The sequence below is a fragment of the Taudactylus pleione genome, unplaced genomic scaffold (genome assembly GCF_031769625.1).
Source record: "Taudactylus pleione unplaced genomic scaffold, aTauple2 ptg000727l, whole genome shotgun sequence".
In the NCBI taxonomy this organism is placed as follows: domain Eukaryota; kingdom Metazoa; phylum Chordata; class Amphibia; order Anura; family Myobatrachidae; genus Taudactylus; species Taudactylus pleione.
In genome coordinates, this window is record NW_028285129.1 from 945,767 (window position 1) to 964,084 (window position 18,318).

The following is an 18,318-nucleotide window of genomic DNA, read 5'->3' on the forward strand; positions in this document are numbered from 1 at the left end:
GAATCAGGGCCTCTATACATTAATTTGTGTATACAATTATGGAAAAAAACCTTTTTTTTTATAAATCAGTGTAAGAGTTTCTACCTCTTTTGGTGCTGCAATTTTCCATCTCCATATATATATTTATGTATATATAAGGGTGTGTGCTATCTACCCTATATAAGGGCGTTATACATATTGAGGTGTGATATTATTTTATTTCAATACAACTCTGAATTCTATCTGGCTGTATACTGTTGATTGAAAAAGATTTTATGTATAATAAATATTTTTATATTAATGGTGGCCTTTGGGCCTTCTTTGGGTGTATTCTTGGTGCAAGGGTTTATTTTTAGATATTTATCTCCTTAAGAAGATAAGGAGTTTTTCTTCATATTAAGAAAATCCAATTGTATGGGAGAAAAGCCACACTGAAGTTTTTAGTATACATAAAGTGCACAAGTCGGCCGTAGGATCCATCTCTTCTTAGAATTTATAATACTGCAAATTGGATTACGAGCTTATTTTATATTGGACTTTTTTTTATATATTTAATTGAAGTGAACAATTCGTTATTTGTTTTCTTTGGGGCACATCTTCTATACTACTCTATAAAATATTGTGTTCTAGCCCCTACTAACAGGGGGATTGTTTTAGACGTTTCCATTTATTATATACTAATAAAGCTGAGCGCAGGTTAAGGGCATTTCTTTGTGTGTTTATATATATATATATATAAATATAAATATCCCCACTGTCATATTTCTGCATTTACCCCTGAACCTGTTTCACCTCTCCAGTCATACGGACTTTAGAGGTGATATAGTTGTATATGTATGTATATTTTGGAGTGCATTTACAATACAGAAAGCATATTTTACACTAACAGAACAGATGTAAGTAAAATTCTGCATGAGGCCGAGAGTGTCTCTCACCAATGAGGAGAAAGACCCATCATTGTCAGACCGAGATTGCATCCCAACCTTTCAGATGGTCAAAGAGTGGCAGTTTAGTCTTAGGGGGTCTATTTACTAAGCCTTGGATGGAGATAAAGTACCAGGCAATCAGCTCCTAACTGCCATGTCACAGGCTGTGTTTGAAAAATGGCAGTTAGGAGCTGATTGGCTGGTACTTTATCTCCATCCTCTTTATCTCTCTCCAAAGCTTAGTAAATAGACCCCATAAAGTGGAGGAGGTGTGGCCAGTGCTTTGTGGGTGTGGCCAGTAACATGTAGGAGTGTACATTCCTTCACTATCAGCCCCAATGTCTCCCTAAATACATATAAGCAGAAAAATTGCATAATTTTGTGAGGAAAATACAAACACAATTTTATTACTTCTGATTTATGGATGACCATGTGGCCAGCTGGGTGACTGATCATCATGCTGTCATTATGATTGGCCTAGTTTTATGTGGAAGCCTGGGGCTGTAGTCCCATCTGCCGAATTGTTAATCTGGGCCTGCTTGTCCCACTCTATGATTTCCAGCCTAGTAGTAAGGGCTGATGTAATATATACATATGCAGAGCTGGAGCTACCACTGTACCCAGCAGCCGCACACAGAGAAGGCACCAATCATTATTCACAGGGCCATAGCTAGCGTAGTGTGGCCCGTGCCATCGCACAGGGCACCACAGGTCAAGGGGCGCTGTTTGGGCCTGTCAAATTTCTGTTTATTATCATTCTTGCTTGTAGCTTCCTCTTATTTCATCCCCAGCATCTCCTGGCCTTTCCTATCTCTTCCCTTGCCCTTCCCCATGAAGCCATGGCCCTTTTTTGGGTGCATTTTGTCCCTTTGAAAAATGAGGGGGGCACCAATGCTCTGTCTGGCACAGGGCACCAAAAAGTCTAGTTACGGCTCTGATTATTCATCACACATCTGCCTGGCACAGTGACTACACGTTACTCACCATAGACAGGGTCACAGAGGCTTGTTCTTGTGGTTTCTCTGTCTGTATTTGCACTGTGTAATCACCGCTGTCTGTTATATGGAGATCTGAGATCAGTAATGAGCCATTAGGTAAAGACCTGGCCCGAGGGAAGTACTGAGGCCCAGGAATTAGTGAGGGAGTAACATCAGGAATATATGTGAGGATTTGATCCCCAGCACTGGTGTTTAGTCCTTTATACCAAGTGACAGACACAATACTCCCAGTGATCTCAGTAACACTCAGGGTGACAGATTCCTGGATCACTGGATACTGAGGGATCAGCTGAATATTAATCATCCCACTAGTCAAATCCATCCACAGACTGAGGAGAGCTGAAAGAGAAACAAACATATATCAGGTAATAGAATGCTTGCCTACCCTCCCAAATTCCGCAGGAGCCTCCCGAATTGAGGTGGGAGCTCCCGCTACCCCGCAAACTAGATGTAATCCCCCGCTTTCCTCACAGCGCTGCAGAAAGTCCGGACTGCGCATGCGCGAGTCCAGATGTAGACGCAGGGTCAGGGAGTCCGTTTACTACAGAGAGATCCCTCCTGGGTCCACCCCTGCACAGAGCAGCTGACTCACCAGCCAAAGTTCACACAGACTACTGGGATAGACTGATGCTCCCAGCATTCTCTGCCCAGCCATTCCCGAGGAGGACACATGGAGGAGGAGCTGATGCTGAGCTGTCTGAGCCCGAGGAGGACACATGGAGGAGGAGCTGATGCTGAGCTGTCTGAGCCCGAGGAGGACACATGGATGAGGAGCTGATGCTGAGCTGTCTGAGCCCGAGGAGGTCACATGGAGGAGGAGCTGATGCTGAGCTGTCTGAGCCCGAGGAGGACACATGGAGGAGGAGCTGATGCTGAGCTGTCTGAGCCCGAGGAGAACACATGGAGGAGGAGCTGATGCTGAGCTGTCTGAGCCGAGGAGAACACATGGAGGAGGAGCTGATGCTGAGCTGTCTGAGCCCGAGGAGGACACATGGAGGAGGAGCTGATGCTGAGCTGTCTGAGCCCGAGGAGGACACATGGAGGAGGAGCTGATGCTGAGCTGTCTGAGCCCGAGGAGGACACATGGAGGAGGAGCTGATGCTGAGCTGTCTGAGCCCGAGGAGCTGTGTGTGAGTGTTTCACAATTCAGAGGCTGAGCCAAAAAAATCTCCTTTATATCTGTTGTGGTCAGTGTCAGTGCTGCAGGAGAGGTGAGGTGAGGGGAATGTGTGTGTGTGTGCATGTTTGTGGGTGGTGGAATCTATTAATGTGAATGTTTATGTGTGTGTGGGGGATCTGATAATGTTAATGTGGTAGGGGGAGATCTAGTAATGTCAGTGTGGCAGAGAAGAGACATATTAATGTCAGTGGGGGGGCTAGGGTGTCAGCATATAGTAAGATGTGTTATTATATTTGTGTGGTCATCTATTGAAGAATTTTAATTAGAATCGTTGTGGGGGAACAGATTCTTATTTTGTCCACATTTCCTTTTGCAAGGCCCTCTTATGCCCGTGTCTATGGGAATGTACTGACATAGGGCCTAATTCAGAGCCACTCGTAAGCGGCAGCTCGTTCGCTCCGAGCGATGTTTGCCCAACTGCGCATGCGTACGGATCGCTATACGCGTGCGCGAACCAGTCAGTGCGGTCAAAATTCATGTGTTCGCAAAATAGCGAATGCCTGCTATTTTGAGTGACAGAATGAGGCGTATGTGGGTGGTAACAGGGGAAGGTGCTTGAAAACGGGGAGTGGAAATCCGATCGCAGGCGTGCTTAAAGGTCAAAACGGGCGTTTTAAGGGAGTGCATAATTAATCCAGCAGCGTCATTGACCACGTCACTTGTTTTTTTTTAACTCAGAACTGCTCGCAAAATAGTGGTTGAAAAAACCAACCACAAGAATAGCGAGCAGTTCATACGCTGGTCGATGTACTCGATTAATCTAATAAATAGCGGATATGACGTATGGTGCGAGCGGCCAGTGGGCGTATTTTTCAAATTTACGTTCGCATGTTTTGCTCGCTCGTTCAGACTTAGAAGCGTGAACAGTCCGCAAAGTGCGAACGGTTCATTTGAATAGCCACCCCTTTTTAGAAAACGAACGACCGCAAATAGCCAATGGCTCTGAATGAGGGCCATAATTTGCCTCCATGTCAGCAATACAGAATATTTTGGTATCACATGCCAAGTATTTACATAAAGTAATTGTAATTTAATTTGGTCCAGAACACACCCAATTGGCAACAGATACGCCCATAGGTGGATCTAGACACGCCTTTTGGGTGGTGTCAGACATCTAGCGCCGCACTTTTTACTATAGTGTGTACTCTCCCTGAAACTACTTTTCAAAAGTAGGCAAATATGGGTAATAGGACAAAGTCAGATGTTACCAAGGCTTGTACAAATACAATATAATATAATACTGCATGATTACATTTGTTGATAAATAAGGACATTTCAGAGTGATTTATACAGTTATGTTGTTATTAGCCTTGTGTCATTGTATAATGCCAAAGGTTTAATACAGGGAAGGGAATTCCTAGTGACTGGCTAGAAGTAATTGATTGTCTACTGCTTTTAGTGATATATTTTTGATGCTATATAACCACATGTAGGGGCTGAGTTGGGTACAATGCTGATGTTTTTTTGCGACTGTGCATCCGTCTAAATCTCTAAAGTTGCACCGTGTATGCGTCACTTGGTCTCTGGGCCTGATTCAGAGCTGAACGCTCTGACCAGAGCGCTCACTCTCAATCAGGGCCCTCCTCCCTCAACTTGGAGCGGCCTCCTGGCCGCTTGCATAGCTGTGGGTGACCACCCACAGCATATGCGAGCGTCCATGATGATGGTCGCGATGGTCTTGACCATCGCAACCATCGGGCTTGCTACGGAGACCCTGCAGTAGGGTCTCGCTGCCGCAAGCCCTGGAGTGATTTTGGTTCTATCAGAGCCAAAATCACTCCCACTGACATCACTAATGATGTCAGTGGGGCCGGCTTCAGACGGTAGGCGTTCCCATGGGAGGCCCATCGCTCGCCGGGTCTCGCGCATGCGCACGATGGAGCTCCCTCCGTCGTGCGCATGCGCAGTAGGGCACAATCGACCCGCTTGCGAGCGTCCTGCGCTCGTGAGCGGGTCTGAATCAGGCCCTCTGTGCAGTGTGCACAGAGATGCAGGATAAATTGAGATGCATAGACTCTGGAAAATGATAGGTGTTCCTGGGCGGTGACTGGGAGGTGGCTATGCAGATGCACAAAGATCTTCCATCTGATAGGCATGTTATGGGAGCATTGGCGTATCTATAATGGATGCAGGGTGTGCGCTGCACACAGGCCCCGGGGTGCAGGGGGGCCCACACTGAACATCTTGCACTCATATAAAAATTATATTTACCTCTCCAGAGGAGTACCACGTTGACCAGTTCTATAGAATTTAATCACCAGGAAAATGACGCTGTGGACATTTTCCCAGTGATTTGCACATATTCAGTAAAGATGTCCCCAGAAATAAGTCACGGACGCCATGTTCCCGGAGACCTGCGCATGTGCAGTAGACTCAGGCACAAAGCCACAGTCTACTGCTCTGCTGAAGAGGAGAGGGCCCATAAGGCTGCACACAGGCCCCTGTATGGGAGTTTTGCGGGCATGTTGCAGGGGTGTACTCTGGTCCTGATTCAGAGATGGATGCTGTTAGCATCCTTGGATGCAGCAGCGGCGCTACCACTAGGCAGCTGTAGAGAGCTACCACAGGTGTCGTCACCTAAGGAGGCCACTGTTGAGGCCGCCTATCAAACAAATGAGGGATTTCTCTGAAACAGACTCCTTTTTTCGATGATGCCTACGACTGCCACAGGTCTTATTAGCTGGGACCGACACTATCTCCTCATTTCTTCCTTGCTTTTGGCCTCAATGGCAATTTCATGTGTTCTGTGAAAAAGCCAGCACAGCTTCTGATTCTGGTCCCCTGCTCAATTTGTGCTACAGTAGCTTTTCTGTGTGATAGGACCAGACAGGCTAGCCTTCATCCCACATGCGCATTAATAAGCCTTGGCGCATATGACCATGTTGCTGGTTTACTGTCTGTCCTTCCTTGGACCACTTCTGGTAAGTTCTAAGCACTGCATACTGGAAGAGCTGCCGTTTTAGAAATGCTCTGACCTAGTCGTCTAAACATCACAATTTGACGCTTGTCAAAGTTACTGAGATTCTAACGCTTGTCCATTTTTCCTACTTCAAAGTTCGGGGTCTATTCTGATCATTTTTATGCCCGATATGTAAAAGGGTGATGCTTTTCATAGCAAGACACGGCTACTAAAAGCATTGCCCTTTTAAATATTGGGCATAGTCATAAATATGATCAGAAACACCCGGATTTACAACCAGACACTTTGTAAATAAACCCCATCAACTTCAAGAACTGACGGCTCACTTGTTGCCTAATATACTCCACCCATTGACAGGTACCATTGTAACAAGATAATTAATGTTATTCACCTGTAAGGTTATGGCTGATATATATAAATGTGTGTGTGTGCAGATATGTCTGTGCAGCTGTATATATGTGTCTGTACAATAGTGTCGGTGTAAAAAAAAATATATTCATTTATATATGTGTGTGTGTTTGTGAAACTTTTTGTGTAGCTGTATATATGTGTCTGTGTATATATGTGTCTTTAACTGTTGGCATGCATATAGGTTGTGCACCTGCACACCCCTTAGCACCGGAGAGCTCAGCAACACCAAAAGACCCGGAAGACCACGGAAAACAACTGTGGTGGATGACAGAAGAATTATTTCCCGGTGCGTTCTTTCTTTTTAAGAATGTTCCAAACAGTTGATTTGGCCACACCTAATGTTTTTGCTATCTCTCTGATGGGTTTGTTTTAATTTTTCAGCCTAATGATGGCTTGCTTCACTGATAGTGTCAGCTCTTTGGATCTCATATTGAGAGTCGACAGCAACTGATTCCAAATGCAAATGTCACACCTAGAATCAACTCCAGACCTTTTACCTGCTTAACTGATAATGAAATAACAAGGGAATAGCCCACACCTGTCCATGAAATAGCTTTTGAGTTGATAGTCCCATTACTTTTGGCCCCTTAAAAAGTGGGAGGCACATATAGAAACCGTTGTCATTCCTACACCGTTCACCTGATTTGGATGTAATTACCCTCAATTAAATCTGAAAGTCTGCAGTTAAAGCACATCTTGTTTGTTTCATTTCAAAGCCATTGTGGTGGTGAATAGAGGCCAAAATATGAAAATTCTGTCAATGTCCCAATATTTATGCACCTGACTGTATCTGCGCTGGGAAACCATTTCAGTGATGTATCACGATAACTGGAATAGGGGTTATGACAACTATATTAATACCAAAGATGGAGAACTAATTGTACTTATGGACCACCAATCCACCATGCAGATGTGCCTGGGATTTGTACAGAGATGCCCACAAACAGTCCCTGACCAAAAGAGGCCCACAAAGTGCTTGCGAGAGCATGGGTTTCACTAGCCAACCCCCGATACGTCCAATAATCATTCACCAACTGTCAACTGTCCCATCACCACTCTAATCTCACTTGCCTCCATCTAATATCTTAATTCTAGTAATGATACTTAATTTAAGTTCAGTCTTTACTTGAACCACTGCTGTGTGAACTTTCATGCTGAATTTCCTGCCTCTCCTAAGAGAGAGGCTTTATATTTTATTTTCCAATTCCAACTTTCCCATGCACTCTGGCCCAAGATCTCTGATCCCATTGTGTACTGTGATCTATAGTTCTACTCTTCCTCCACGCCTGCCCTGCTGAGATAGCTTTCCAGATCAATGAATAGTATATACAGGGCAGTGCAAATATAATTTCAATCTCATTAGATGGAGAAGGTTGAGTTCCCTCATACAGTTTAACACTGGAGATGTTTTCTGAGTCTTCAGTATTCACTCTCCAGAAGCCACCTTCTCCACTTTCTTCTGTGAAAGTTTATGTGAAGAAATGGAAGGTACAGATCACTACAGTGAGTAATCAGAGGTGGATGGGGGTTTTAAATTAAAAATGGCAAAGAAATGCTGATTTCAGAAGAGTGGAGATAGCTACTCCAACATTGTAACACAGCTACAGCCCTGGAATGTTGTCAGGTTTGTAAGTGCCTTAAAATTTTCATACTTGATCACTGAATTTGTAATATCGATTTGAGAGTGCAATTTTTGCGACAGAGAAAACTAATGTCGTGCCCATTTTTTCACCTAGGGTATGTGCACTCCCAATTCCTGCGGTATTCAATTTTAAAAAATCGGGTGCAAATATTTTTATGAAAACATACCCATGCAAAAATTAGAAAAAATCAGTCTGTCACCCCCAAAAATAAAATAAAATATAAAAAACAAACTTTTTCTTGTCAAACATTTTCTTGTTTAATTTTGTACGCATAAAACAAATAAAAATTCTAAAAAAAAGTGATTTCGGGGTAATTTTAGGTCAATAAAAAAATTAATATGTAAAAAATTCTAAAAAAACATTTTAGGTTAGATTCAAATGAAAACACAAATTTATATAAAACATAAAAAATACCGGCACTCACTTTGTTGCAGAGCCTTCCAAATGCTTGCTGGGGTGCTCACCTTGGGGTGTGGTATCCCTCCACATATATATACAAGAGATAAGTGGCATTCCCAGTCCAAATACTCAGAGAAAAAACAGTGCTTTACTGTACTGTTTTTGCTCTGAGTATTTGGACTGGGAGTGACAGTTATTTCTTGTGTATATATATATATATATATATATATATATATATATAAGCAAAAAGGTCCACATTCACGTTTTTGTATCACCATTGCTGGGGTCGCAGACTCGAACGGGCATAGTAGCTCCAAAAGCATAGAAACATATTGAGCGCACTCACCAGACTTGTAGTTGTAGAAAAAGGATTTTATTAACAGAAAGCCATCATAAGTAGTCGACGTTTCAGTCCTCCCTTGGACTTTTGTCTTGACACAGTGGTAGATTGCATTAGTTTAAAATATACTCTATATTTTACGTTGAATAAATATATTATCTTACTACCACGGTTACATCTGTGCACATCTATACTTGATTTATGTTTAAATATTTATTTGTACATGTGAGGATGCATGTGTACATCAAGGCATGCATGTACCCACATGTATATATTTAATTTATTTGTATCTGTTTATTGTTTAAGTTCTATTAGTGTGTATTTTTAATTTTTGTATATATTTTTATATATTTTTTTATTGTTGATTTTCTTATTGTTGATCTTGTATTTTTTTTCATTTTTTTTATTTTTTTCATTTTTACTTTTTGCACATAGGAGATGTGTGTGGTGTTTATATTTTTTTCTCTCTGTTTTTGTGATATTGTTACTATAGGATGGAATATACCAATGTGTTTACTCAGGCTTTAATATTTTTCCATTGTAGACGTTTGTGTAGAGTTTCCATTTATCTCTTCTTGGTATTGACAGCATGTATGGAATCTAACACTGTGTCTATTCAGGCTCCAATAATCTGTCTTCCTCTACATTAATGTACTATAGCGATTAAGTCTATTAAATGTTCGTTTTTATCCAAAGAATGAATGGTTAACCGTGTCCCTCCCTGTGAGTAGATATGCAGATTAACTTTGAGTTACTTTAGTCAGTATAGAGTACGCTATGCCCCGATCGTTTACCATGTATACATGGCAACCTATGGAACGCACCCAGACTGATGGTGACAGACTCTAGTGTAGGGAACTTCAGGCATGACAGGGAACATGTGACCAGGGGTTGGTCTGTGACCACTTCTGCCGGGATGCGTAGTTGGGCAACCCGGGGGATTGCAAGCAGTTGGGGACACACGTGTGTGTGTGTTAGTGTACCGGAGTCCCACGTTGCCCATGAGTGGAGATAGCGGAGTGTGGTGTTCATTTGAACCTGGTAAGCGCACGTCTTTTTGTCATATGCTCGCTGTTTAGTTGGATGTTGTATCTAAGGTTGACTATTTAATGTTTCTAGGCTATCAATGATTGTGTGGCAATGTCATCGTTAGCACTTATGTTTGTGATATAATATATATTTCTTTATGTGATTGTGCACACTTCATTGATATTCAACTGTATAGGTATCCATGATGCACACTCGCTGGGACAATTGTGTAACATAGCCCTGATTGGGTTTTGGGTTGCAGCATTTGGAGTTCTGTGATACTCCTAGCTTTTTCTTTTGGAATGCTAATATGTGTACATATATATACACATAATCTTCTTGTCCAGTCGTGTATGTGTTAATGTGGTTGGTCTTTTGTGCAGATTTTGTATGGAGCCTGATAGACTGTGTCACTGTGTCTTGTATTTTCTATTTTTCTATTGGTAATTTGAGTTTTCAATTTATATTGATTATATCTTTGTTGTTTCATTTTTAGATGTAATATGAAATATGCACACATGGTGCATTTTTGCAATTTGTTGCCGGTCTTGAAAAAGGTTCATATTCGAACCGAAACGTCGACAAATTATTTATATGGCAATCGTTTGGACAAATTATGCTGAATAAATTGTGTCATTTTTGGATTACATATTGAATGACTTCTTGGAGACTGGATATTGTGTGGATATTAATTGGATCAGTTTAAAATTTGATCTTGGATAGCAACCCACCGACGAATTATTCTTGATGTGAGTGCAGGATTCGATTGTATATATGTATGTATGTATATATATATATATATATATATATATATATATATATATATATAAAATGATGATTTTTGGGTAATTTATTTGAAGCCATTTTTAGTTTTGACAAACAGTAATTACATGGAATTGTTGGACTAATTAAGCTAATTGGAAACTTTCCACAATTAGTCATGGGGGAGTGTCTTAGAGGCACGTCCTGACAATATTTCCTAAAAATAAAGATTTTAGAAATAAGATTTGGTTTGGAGGTGTTCAAATAGAATTTAATAAAAATCACGCACCCTAATGGATAGGGAAAACCTTATGGCTGCAGGTAAAACCCATCGCTGCTGTGTTTTTCTAAATTACGGTTGCAATTGGATATGCCCCAATGTGAGTAATGACTAGGACCCTTGACAACATCTGTCTGTCACTCGTCATTTCACCACCAGTTTGAAAGTGTCACTTAACACAAGGAGTTAATTTTGAATTACTCCAAGGACTTATGTGCTAATAATTTCTTAATTAGTGCCAGAAAAACTAGCACTTTATTTCAGTGATGATAAGATTATGGCCTGATTCAGAGGTGGACACTGATGCAGACGTAAGGACTGAGACGCCCACTCGCAGTATCGTACAATGCTGCATTACTGGCTGGTGCATCTTTAGACACACCATCGGTCTCACCTTGAAACTTGCACCAGCCCTTTGTCAGGGTAATTTTTCCATTAGTGTACGGCCTCCCATTTAAGCAGCTGTATGTCTGAGTATAGCCGCTTTCACCTGCAACACTCGCATAGCATGCTACCTCTGCGTGCGCCGGATTTGGCACCCCTCTGTTACCTCCCGATCTCTGTCCAGGAATGCCCCATACTGCCTATACACTTCCCTGTGCATGCACTGGAATCTGTACTGTGTCATCTTAGTCAGACCCTGTACAATAACCTCATTATCATTATCATTTTTTTTTCACATGAGGCTGCCTGTTTAAACAGTATCTCAAAGGGGGGACAGATAAAAGAAATGACAATCTGGAATGATCTTGGTGTTATTACCATCACCTTACACGTGTTCTGGGAAACGTCACCTGTAAAATGAGTCCCCCTATCACTTTTAATAATTCTAGGGATATAGTATCTGCATACAGGTTCCTGCAATTAAATCTTGTTATTAATAGCTACTGCTCTAAATAATGCCTGGACCCCTGGGTTGGACAGTATTCCAAGTATTTGACCTTAGCCTGGCATGGCTGCCGTTTATCCTTAGCAACCTTGTGTCCTGTGGGTGGGAGATAAAGCACAACAGTTTAATATCATTTAAACATGACCTAAATACAACAATAAATCATCCACATTTTACATTAGAACAGATCCATTGGCAGATTGAAAAGATTGTAAACAGTCATATAAGGCCTGGGAGAAGATACTGGGGTTGCCTATGAATCCATGGGAAACCTGTGTTCATGTGTGGTGTTCTTTACTTTGCAGTACTTACTTATGTGTCCCACTTGGTTGCAATTAAAACATGTTTTTGAGAGGGGTGGATGAAAATATTGTTGTGGGATTTGAGCAAGAGGGAAAGGTGGTGGGTATGGGTAAGGATATTGAAGGAAAGGATTTTGTGGGGGGTATGGAGTTTGTGGGTAGTATGGGACTTGTGGTAATGCGTGATAAGTGGGATAAGGCTGTGCGTGCAGTGGTGTGGGATTGGTGAGGACGTGTAACTGTTCAGGTGTAGGTGTGTGTGGGTGCAGGTGTGTCTGCTGGCTGTGATGTTACCTTCATTCCTTCCAGAGCTTGGATACTGACAGCCATTAGTTTTTCGCTCTGGGTCTCTCTCTTCTTTGGGATGTTTTTATCATGTTCTATGGCAGATTCTATGAGGGTATCTATTGTGACTCCCCTCCACCCAGGTTGTGAGGTCTGAACCCGGGTCTTTAGATTTTCTTTAAGACCATCCATGAGTATAGTGACAATCATTCCCCTGTGGTGAGTGCTATCTTTAATATCCTCTAACCCAGTGTACTGGGTGATAGCCTGCAGAGCCCGGTCACAATAATCTTCTGCAGATTCACTCTCCTTTTGCTTTATAGTGAAAATTTTGTTCCAGTTAACTACTACTGGAAAATATGTACCCAATTGAGTTATGATGCGGGAAATATTATCTTGGTTTACTTGGTCTGTTAAGGGAACGTCACCATCCAATACACAATCCGTGACAAATTTTGTCACGTCGGTATTACGTGGTAGACAGGCCCTTAACACCACACGCCAATCTTTATTAGTTGGCTCATGAGAACTACCCAAATTACTCAAAAATCTTTGACATTTGGCTAGTTCCTTTTTGGGATTGTGGAAATCATTTATGATGGAATTTAGTACTGCTCTTGTCCAAGGACAATGCATCACCACTTCCCTCGTGGGCACTACACCGTTCGCATCTGCATTTCCGTTTGGAACAGTTATTGTCCGAATGGGATGCAGACCGGCAGCGCTGCTAGCTTTGACCTTGTTACCTGGCTGGGGGTTTAATCTGCTGCTGCTACGTATGGTATGAACAACTTCCTCTACGGGTGCAGAGGGTGTTAACACTTCCCTTACTGTTACTGATGGAGATGACGGCACCACTCATGATTGTGGTGATGCAGCATCTATCATCTGTACAGCATGGGAAATGGCAGACATTACAATAGGCTCATCATCCACATCATGAACATTTTCTTTATGGTTGCTTAAGATAGGGTACAAATTGCTTGTTACATTTTTATGGGTATTTTTGATAACTGCACTTGCACCTCCATCCACATAAGGTGGAGGTGGTGTGCGTGAACTGCTGGCAATACCTTCCACAACGCTACCTTGCCGCACGTGCGCGCCATTTTGCGGCTCACCCGTATTGCAATTTAGCGTCGCGGATGTATTTTCTGGCAATGCGCTTGCAACGCTAGTTTGCGTCGCTTGCGCATTTGTAAGCCACGCATCCCCTTCATGCTGCCACAACTTTAAACATTCATAATATTTTACCTTTTTCTCTCGGGAGCGCATCAGACTGATGTGTTCCTGGACATTATCTAATACATCCTTATCAAAACTACTAATTCTAGGAAACAGTTTAACACTCTTCCTAGTCATATTAAACCATAAATCACAATACCTAGTTGCATTGGCACCGTACTTGATATGCATAATATGCCGCGCCGACCCAAGAGGCGCTTCCAACAGCAGCAAATCATTTAACATCTCTACCAATCACTTGGTCCTCATCCTGGGAGAACCCTAAGTTTTTCAATAAAGATTTAATTTGGTGAAAGACAGTCTAGATACTCTCACTTACCTACGGAAGAAATTTCTAGATGCCCCAGCTCACCTATTATCTCTCAGTTTACAATCACAAGTTTCCAATGCGGCTTAATTACAATGCTCTAGTAACCCAACCTAATTACCGAACACTGCAATCACACTGAGAGCTGGTCCCTACAACAAAGACAACATGTACACCTGCCGATGTGTATAGAATGGTAAGCTACTTACCGAGATACTAGGCCAACCCCTGCGCCTAGTACTTAAGGATCATACAATACCCTTAACCTTTAGGTCCCGTGTTACACCCTAAACAAATACTCACAATCACACACTCTTTTCATGCGCAGAAAACTACATGTTAACCCAATTATTGGCAACACTTGAAAAGAATGTAAACCTCAATGGCTTTGTTTAAACACGTGGCAGCACAACCGGAAGTACGTATACGTTATTGTGCAACCAGTCGCATACACAATAATGCGACTACCACACAACCATATAACAATCTTTAGCTGCGTACACAAAAGTGCGTCTTTACGGTGCGCAAAACTGTGACTCAGCCACGTGTTCAATACTGCGGCACCCCTTTAAACATTATTGTTCTATCAACAAAGGAAAACAAACTTTTTCCTCTCTTGTCCCTGGATTCTAGTCAGCGTCCTTGGCGCATACGAAAACGGGTAGCGATTTCTCAGCACCGAGTGGTTGCAGGCAAACCCTGCATGTGGCCACTCCACCCTTTGGTGAGATATCGATAACCGTATGTGCCGTGTGAGTAGATAAGTGACTTCACTATGAGCCCCCAACTAAGGAATCTATATTTGAACCTCTATACACTCATGCCTATACCTTCTAATGTCCTGCCTATACCTTCTAAGGATGACGCTATTTTGCGTATGCAATCATACAGTAAATAAAGACTCCAGACCTAGAACATGTGGTTCCAAAGCACAAAGTATTATTCAAGAAAAAGTACAGTCAGTTACACACTATGATCTGTGTACAATTAAGCGCAAAGGAATTATACAGACCCAAGTACAGTATACATACGCAGCGCTTCTGGACCAGATGTAGGCATCAGCAAGAAACCCCCGTCAATCAGCATTCAGCAAGAAGACTAACAACCCGGGGTTAGAGCACACATATTTATACCCCCCAGAAATAGACAACACAATAGAAAGGCTTGTTGCTGATGCCATTGGTTCCCAAGGAGGGCGCATCTGTTACAGAGCATTTAACAGGTTGGTTCAAATGGACACAGAACAGCCTCTAACAGCTTGTTGCCTCCTCTATTTCACCTGCATGCACAAAAATACATTTTGGTTCTTTATGTCTTTACGGTCCATAAGTTGCGAATGCATGTTCCGATCTTCACACCGTTGATACCGGGAAGCTGTGGATAAAGTGCGGATCAGTATAATATCAAAAACGGCTTATCATGTATTAAACCTTAGATACCAAAATAGTCTTTATTTCACAGCATTTGTAATAAATGAATAAAACTTGAATCTTTTACTTTATAGCTATGGAACCTTTTGTGTAAGTGTGCATTATGTAAGTATTAGGGATATGGGAAAAGACGCTAGTTAACTTGGGGCAGATGCATGCGCATGAGGCTAATAAACAGCATTCGCATGCAGGATATTGTGTATTCGCTACTGAGCGTCATGTTAGCAGCTCAGCTGTGCATAATGTGCAGTGCTTATGCATGAGATTCCATCTATGATGGACTTAACATATATATATATATACATGTACATACACATATATATATATATATACACACATACATACATTCCTCACTCACAGTTTCAGACTGCAATGCAAATGTGTTAACCCCAGCTGTGAAGCCGGGGCCATTCTGTCTGGGTGCGGGATTAAAACCTATTTAGGGTTCAGACAAATTCAATTGTGTAGATCAATGCCTGGGTTATATTACAATTGCCACAACTATACTTGTCTACATACAGGGATTCCCAATTTGTATGTAAAACACTCACAGTATTCTGGTGCATTGTCTATTCTATTTACTTTTTCTCAGGAGGCTGTTCTTCCAGTTGCCCTTGGTAGATTATCAAAAACATTGCCATCTGTACTTAGCTCGTGAGTTGTAACTTAAAATGTCGCTGGTCGCAAAATGGCGTCTTGCAGATTCTTGTTTCTAAAATGGAGTCTAGTTGCCATTCGCAAGATGGCGTCACACACACTTCAATTTTAAACTAATCTTGTCTCAGCCAATTATCCAGCTTCGACAGCAGAGTTCCCGGCAGCGGAAGCCCGACAGCGCTGGAAATCACGATCGTCGATAGGTAAGTACTGACTAACCTAACCCCCTAACCCTCCTTAGGGGTGCCTAACCCTAACCTCCCCCCCAAGTGCCTAACCCTAAACCCCCCTCTAAGTGCCTAACCCCCCCTTTCCCGATGCCTAAACCTAAGTCCCTCAGGGGGGTGCCTAACCTTAAGTCCCCCCCAGGGTGCCTAACTCTAACCCTCCCTCCCCCTAGCCTACCCCTAACCCTCCTGGGGGGTGCCTAAACCTAAGTCCCCCCCGGGTGCACTAAACCTAACCCCCCCCACGCGGCTGTCAGGCATCTACATCCAGACGCCCGGCATTTCACCCTCGCCGGGATATGACAGTCGGGAAGCCGGCTGCCGATATTAAGGCAGCCAGCTTCCCGATTGTATACCGTGTAAACAGCAGCCTGTGGAGGTTATCGGGTTGAGCTGAACTCCACCTGAAAGTGGCGTTCAGTAATATCATCATGTTCCGAAAACAATGCTTTTTCGGAACTTGATGAATAGCCCCGACACTTACTTTTCACAAAAGTATGTGAAAATGTTAATTTTCACATGCTTTTGTGAAAAATAAGTGATGATAAATAGGCCCCCATGTATCTGTGTATATTTTCATCCCTTTGCATGTTAGGGTCTGTATGTGTGTGTTTATTCATGTATATGAGTTTATATGAGTATATGTGTACCTATGTAATAATGCATGTACAGCATAAATAAACAAAATGCAGTGTATATATATATATGTATATGAGTGTATTTGTGTGTGTGTGTATCTATGTATACTGTAGGTAAGTCTACGCACCTCTCTCTCTCGCTATATATCTATATCTGTATACGTGTATGACTGTCTGTTACAGCCCCAACCCTAGAATTGGTGACCTCTTTGATGGTTGGGGATGTGGCACCACATTCCTGTAATTGTGGCCCTGCTCCCTGCATTTTACAGTCAGTGGGGCTAGAATGACATGATTCAATGCAAATTGCATGTAGTGAGGGAAAAGGGAGAGATCGTCACACTGGCTGAATAGCAATACAGAAAATGTAATAATAAGAAGATATATATGGATGGAAGAACTGTGGTTCCTTTATTGTCACACTACCAATAGTAAGTTATCGAGGTCACGGTGGTGCTCACTAGAGTTGGGGTATAGAGATATCAGTAAAAGGATAGAAAGAAAAGAACTCTGGTGAGCACTCTGAAAAAATGTGATTGGATAATATTAAGAATGAACTTTTAATATGCAAATGTTAACATACTATTCCTTGTAGATACATACACTCTATATGTCAGTGATCATACACCTGACACTAGGTAGAGATGGTATACATAATGCTACCAAGCTAATATTTAAATCTCTGATGATGTTCACAATGATAATTTTGCACACACAAATAAAGGTTATTTTAAATAATATAGAGAAACTGTAAAAGTGCATATAGGAGATATAAATTCCCCTGGCCTATATATTAATGGCGAAATATCACACAGTTGTATAGTAAATGAATATCATAATAAAATTGCTAGTATCCCTAGACTTCAATTTGTCTCCATGATATTATCCTTTTTAAGAAAAGAAAGTATAAGGATGGTCAGGGTAAAGAATCTGCTATTACTGATGCTGCTACTCCTCACCTGGGCCTAAGCTCATCTATGAGGAGGGAGTGATCACTAAAGAGCAGGTTGCCCCTAGAAACAACAGTGTAACAGTGATGTTGCTCAGCTGTTCATTTCTGCTGTTGAAGGTCTTACTAATTTAGCATTGGACCCACAATGAGAGAATTACTAAACCTGAGATAATCAGCAGTTAATACAGAGATAGAAGAAGGTTTTAAGATGTTAACATATATACGTATTAAATGACATTCAATAACCTTCAGTTTGCAATCCAAAAAAATAACATTTAAGTATTTTTGTCAGATTATTCTGTCTTTGTTTTGATACAGATGGTAATAAAACTTGCTGTATTTCTATCTTAGTTTCAAAAATATGTTACACTTTCTCAGATTCATAGTAATACATGGAGCTACTATAATCATTGAAACAAATAAACACACATCTCAGTGATCTCAAAGTTGTCATAAAAGATTGAAAAAAGTCTCACCATTTATGTATGGTTACTAGACTGCTAAAGTTTCACATGCATT

The 18,318-nt window shown here is 41.7% G+C and overlaps 1 protein-coding gene across 1 annotated transcript; it reads right to left on the minus strand.

Moving 5' to 3' along the window:
- Positions 1-1,874: 1,874 nt before the first annotated feature.
- Positions 1,875-7,567, minus strand: LOC148477285 (cell adhesion molecule CEACAM7-like). Its single transcript, XM_088456945.1, has 2 exons — positions 7,486-7,567; positions 1,875-2,242 (listed from the first exon to the last, which is right to left on the minus strand). The coding sequence occupies exons 1-2, from the start codon at positions 7,565-7,567 to the stop codon at positions 1,875-1,877; spliced, it is 450 nt and encodes a 149-aa protein (XP_088313071.1).
- Between the last annotated feature and the right edge of the window lie 10,751 nt (positions 7,568-18,318).

Coding starts and splice junctions, on each gene's coding strand:
- LOC148477285 (XM_088456945.1), bottom strand. CDS start 7,567: ATGAAAGTTCACACAGCAGTGGTTCAAGTAAAGACTGAACTTAAATTA. Junction 2,243..7,485: donor AATTAAGATATTAGATGGAG/GCAAGTGAGATT, acceptor TTTCTCTTTCAG/CTCTCCTCAGTCTGTGGATG.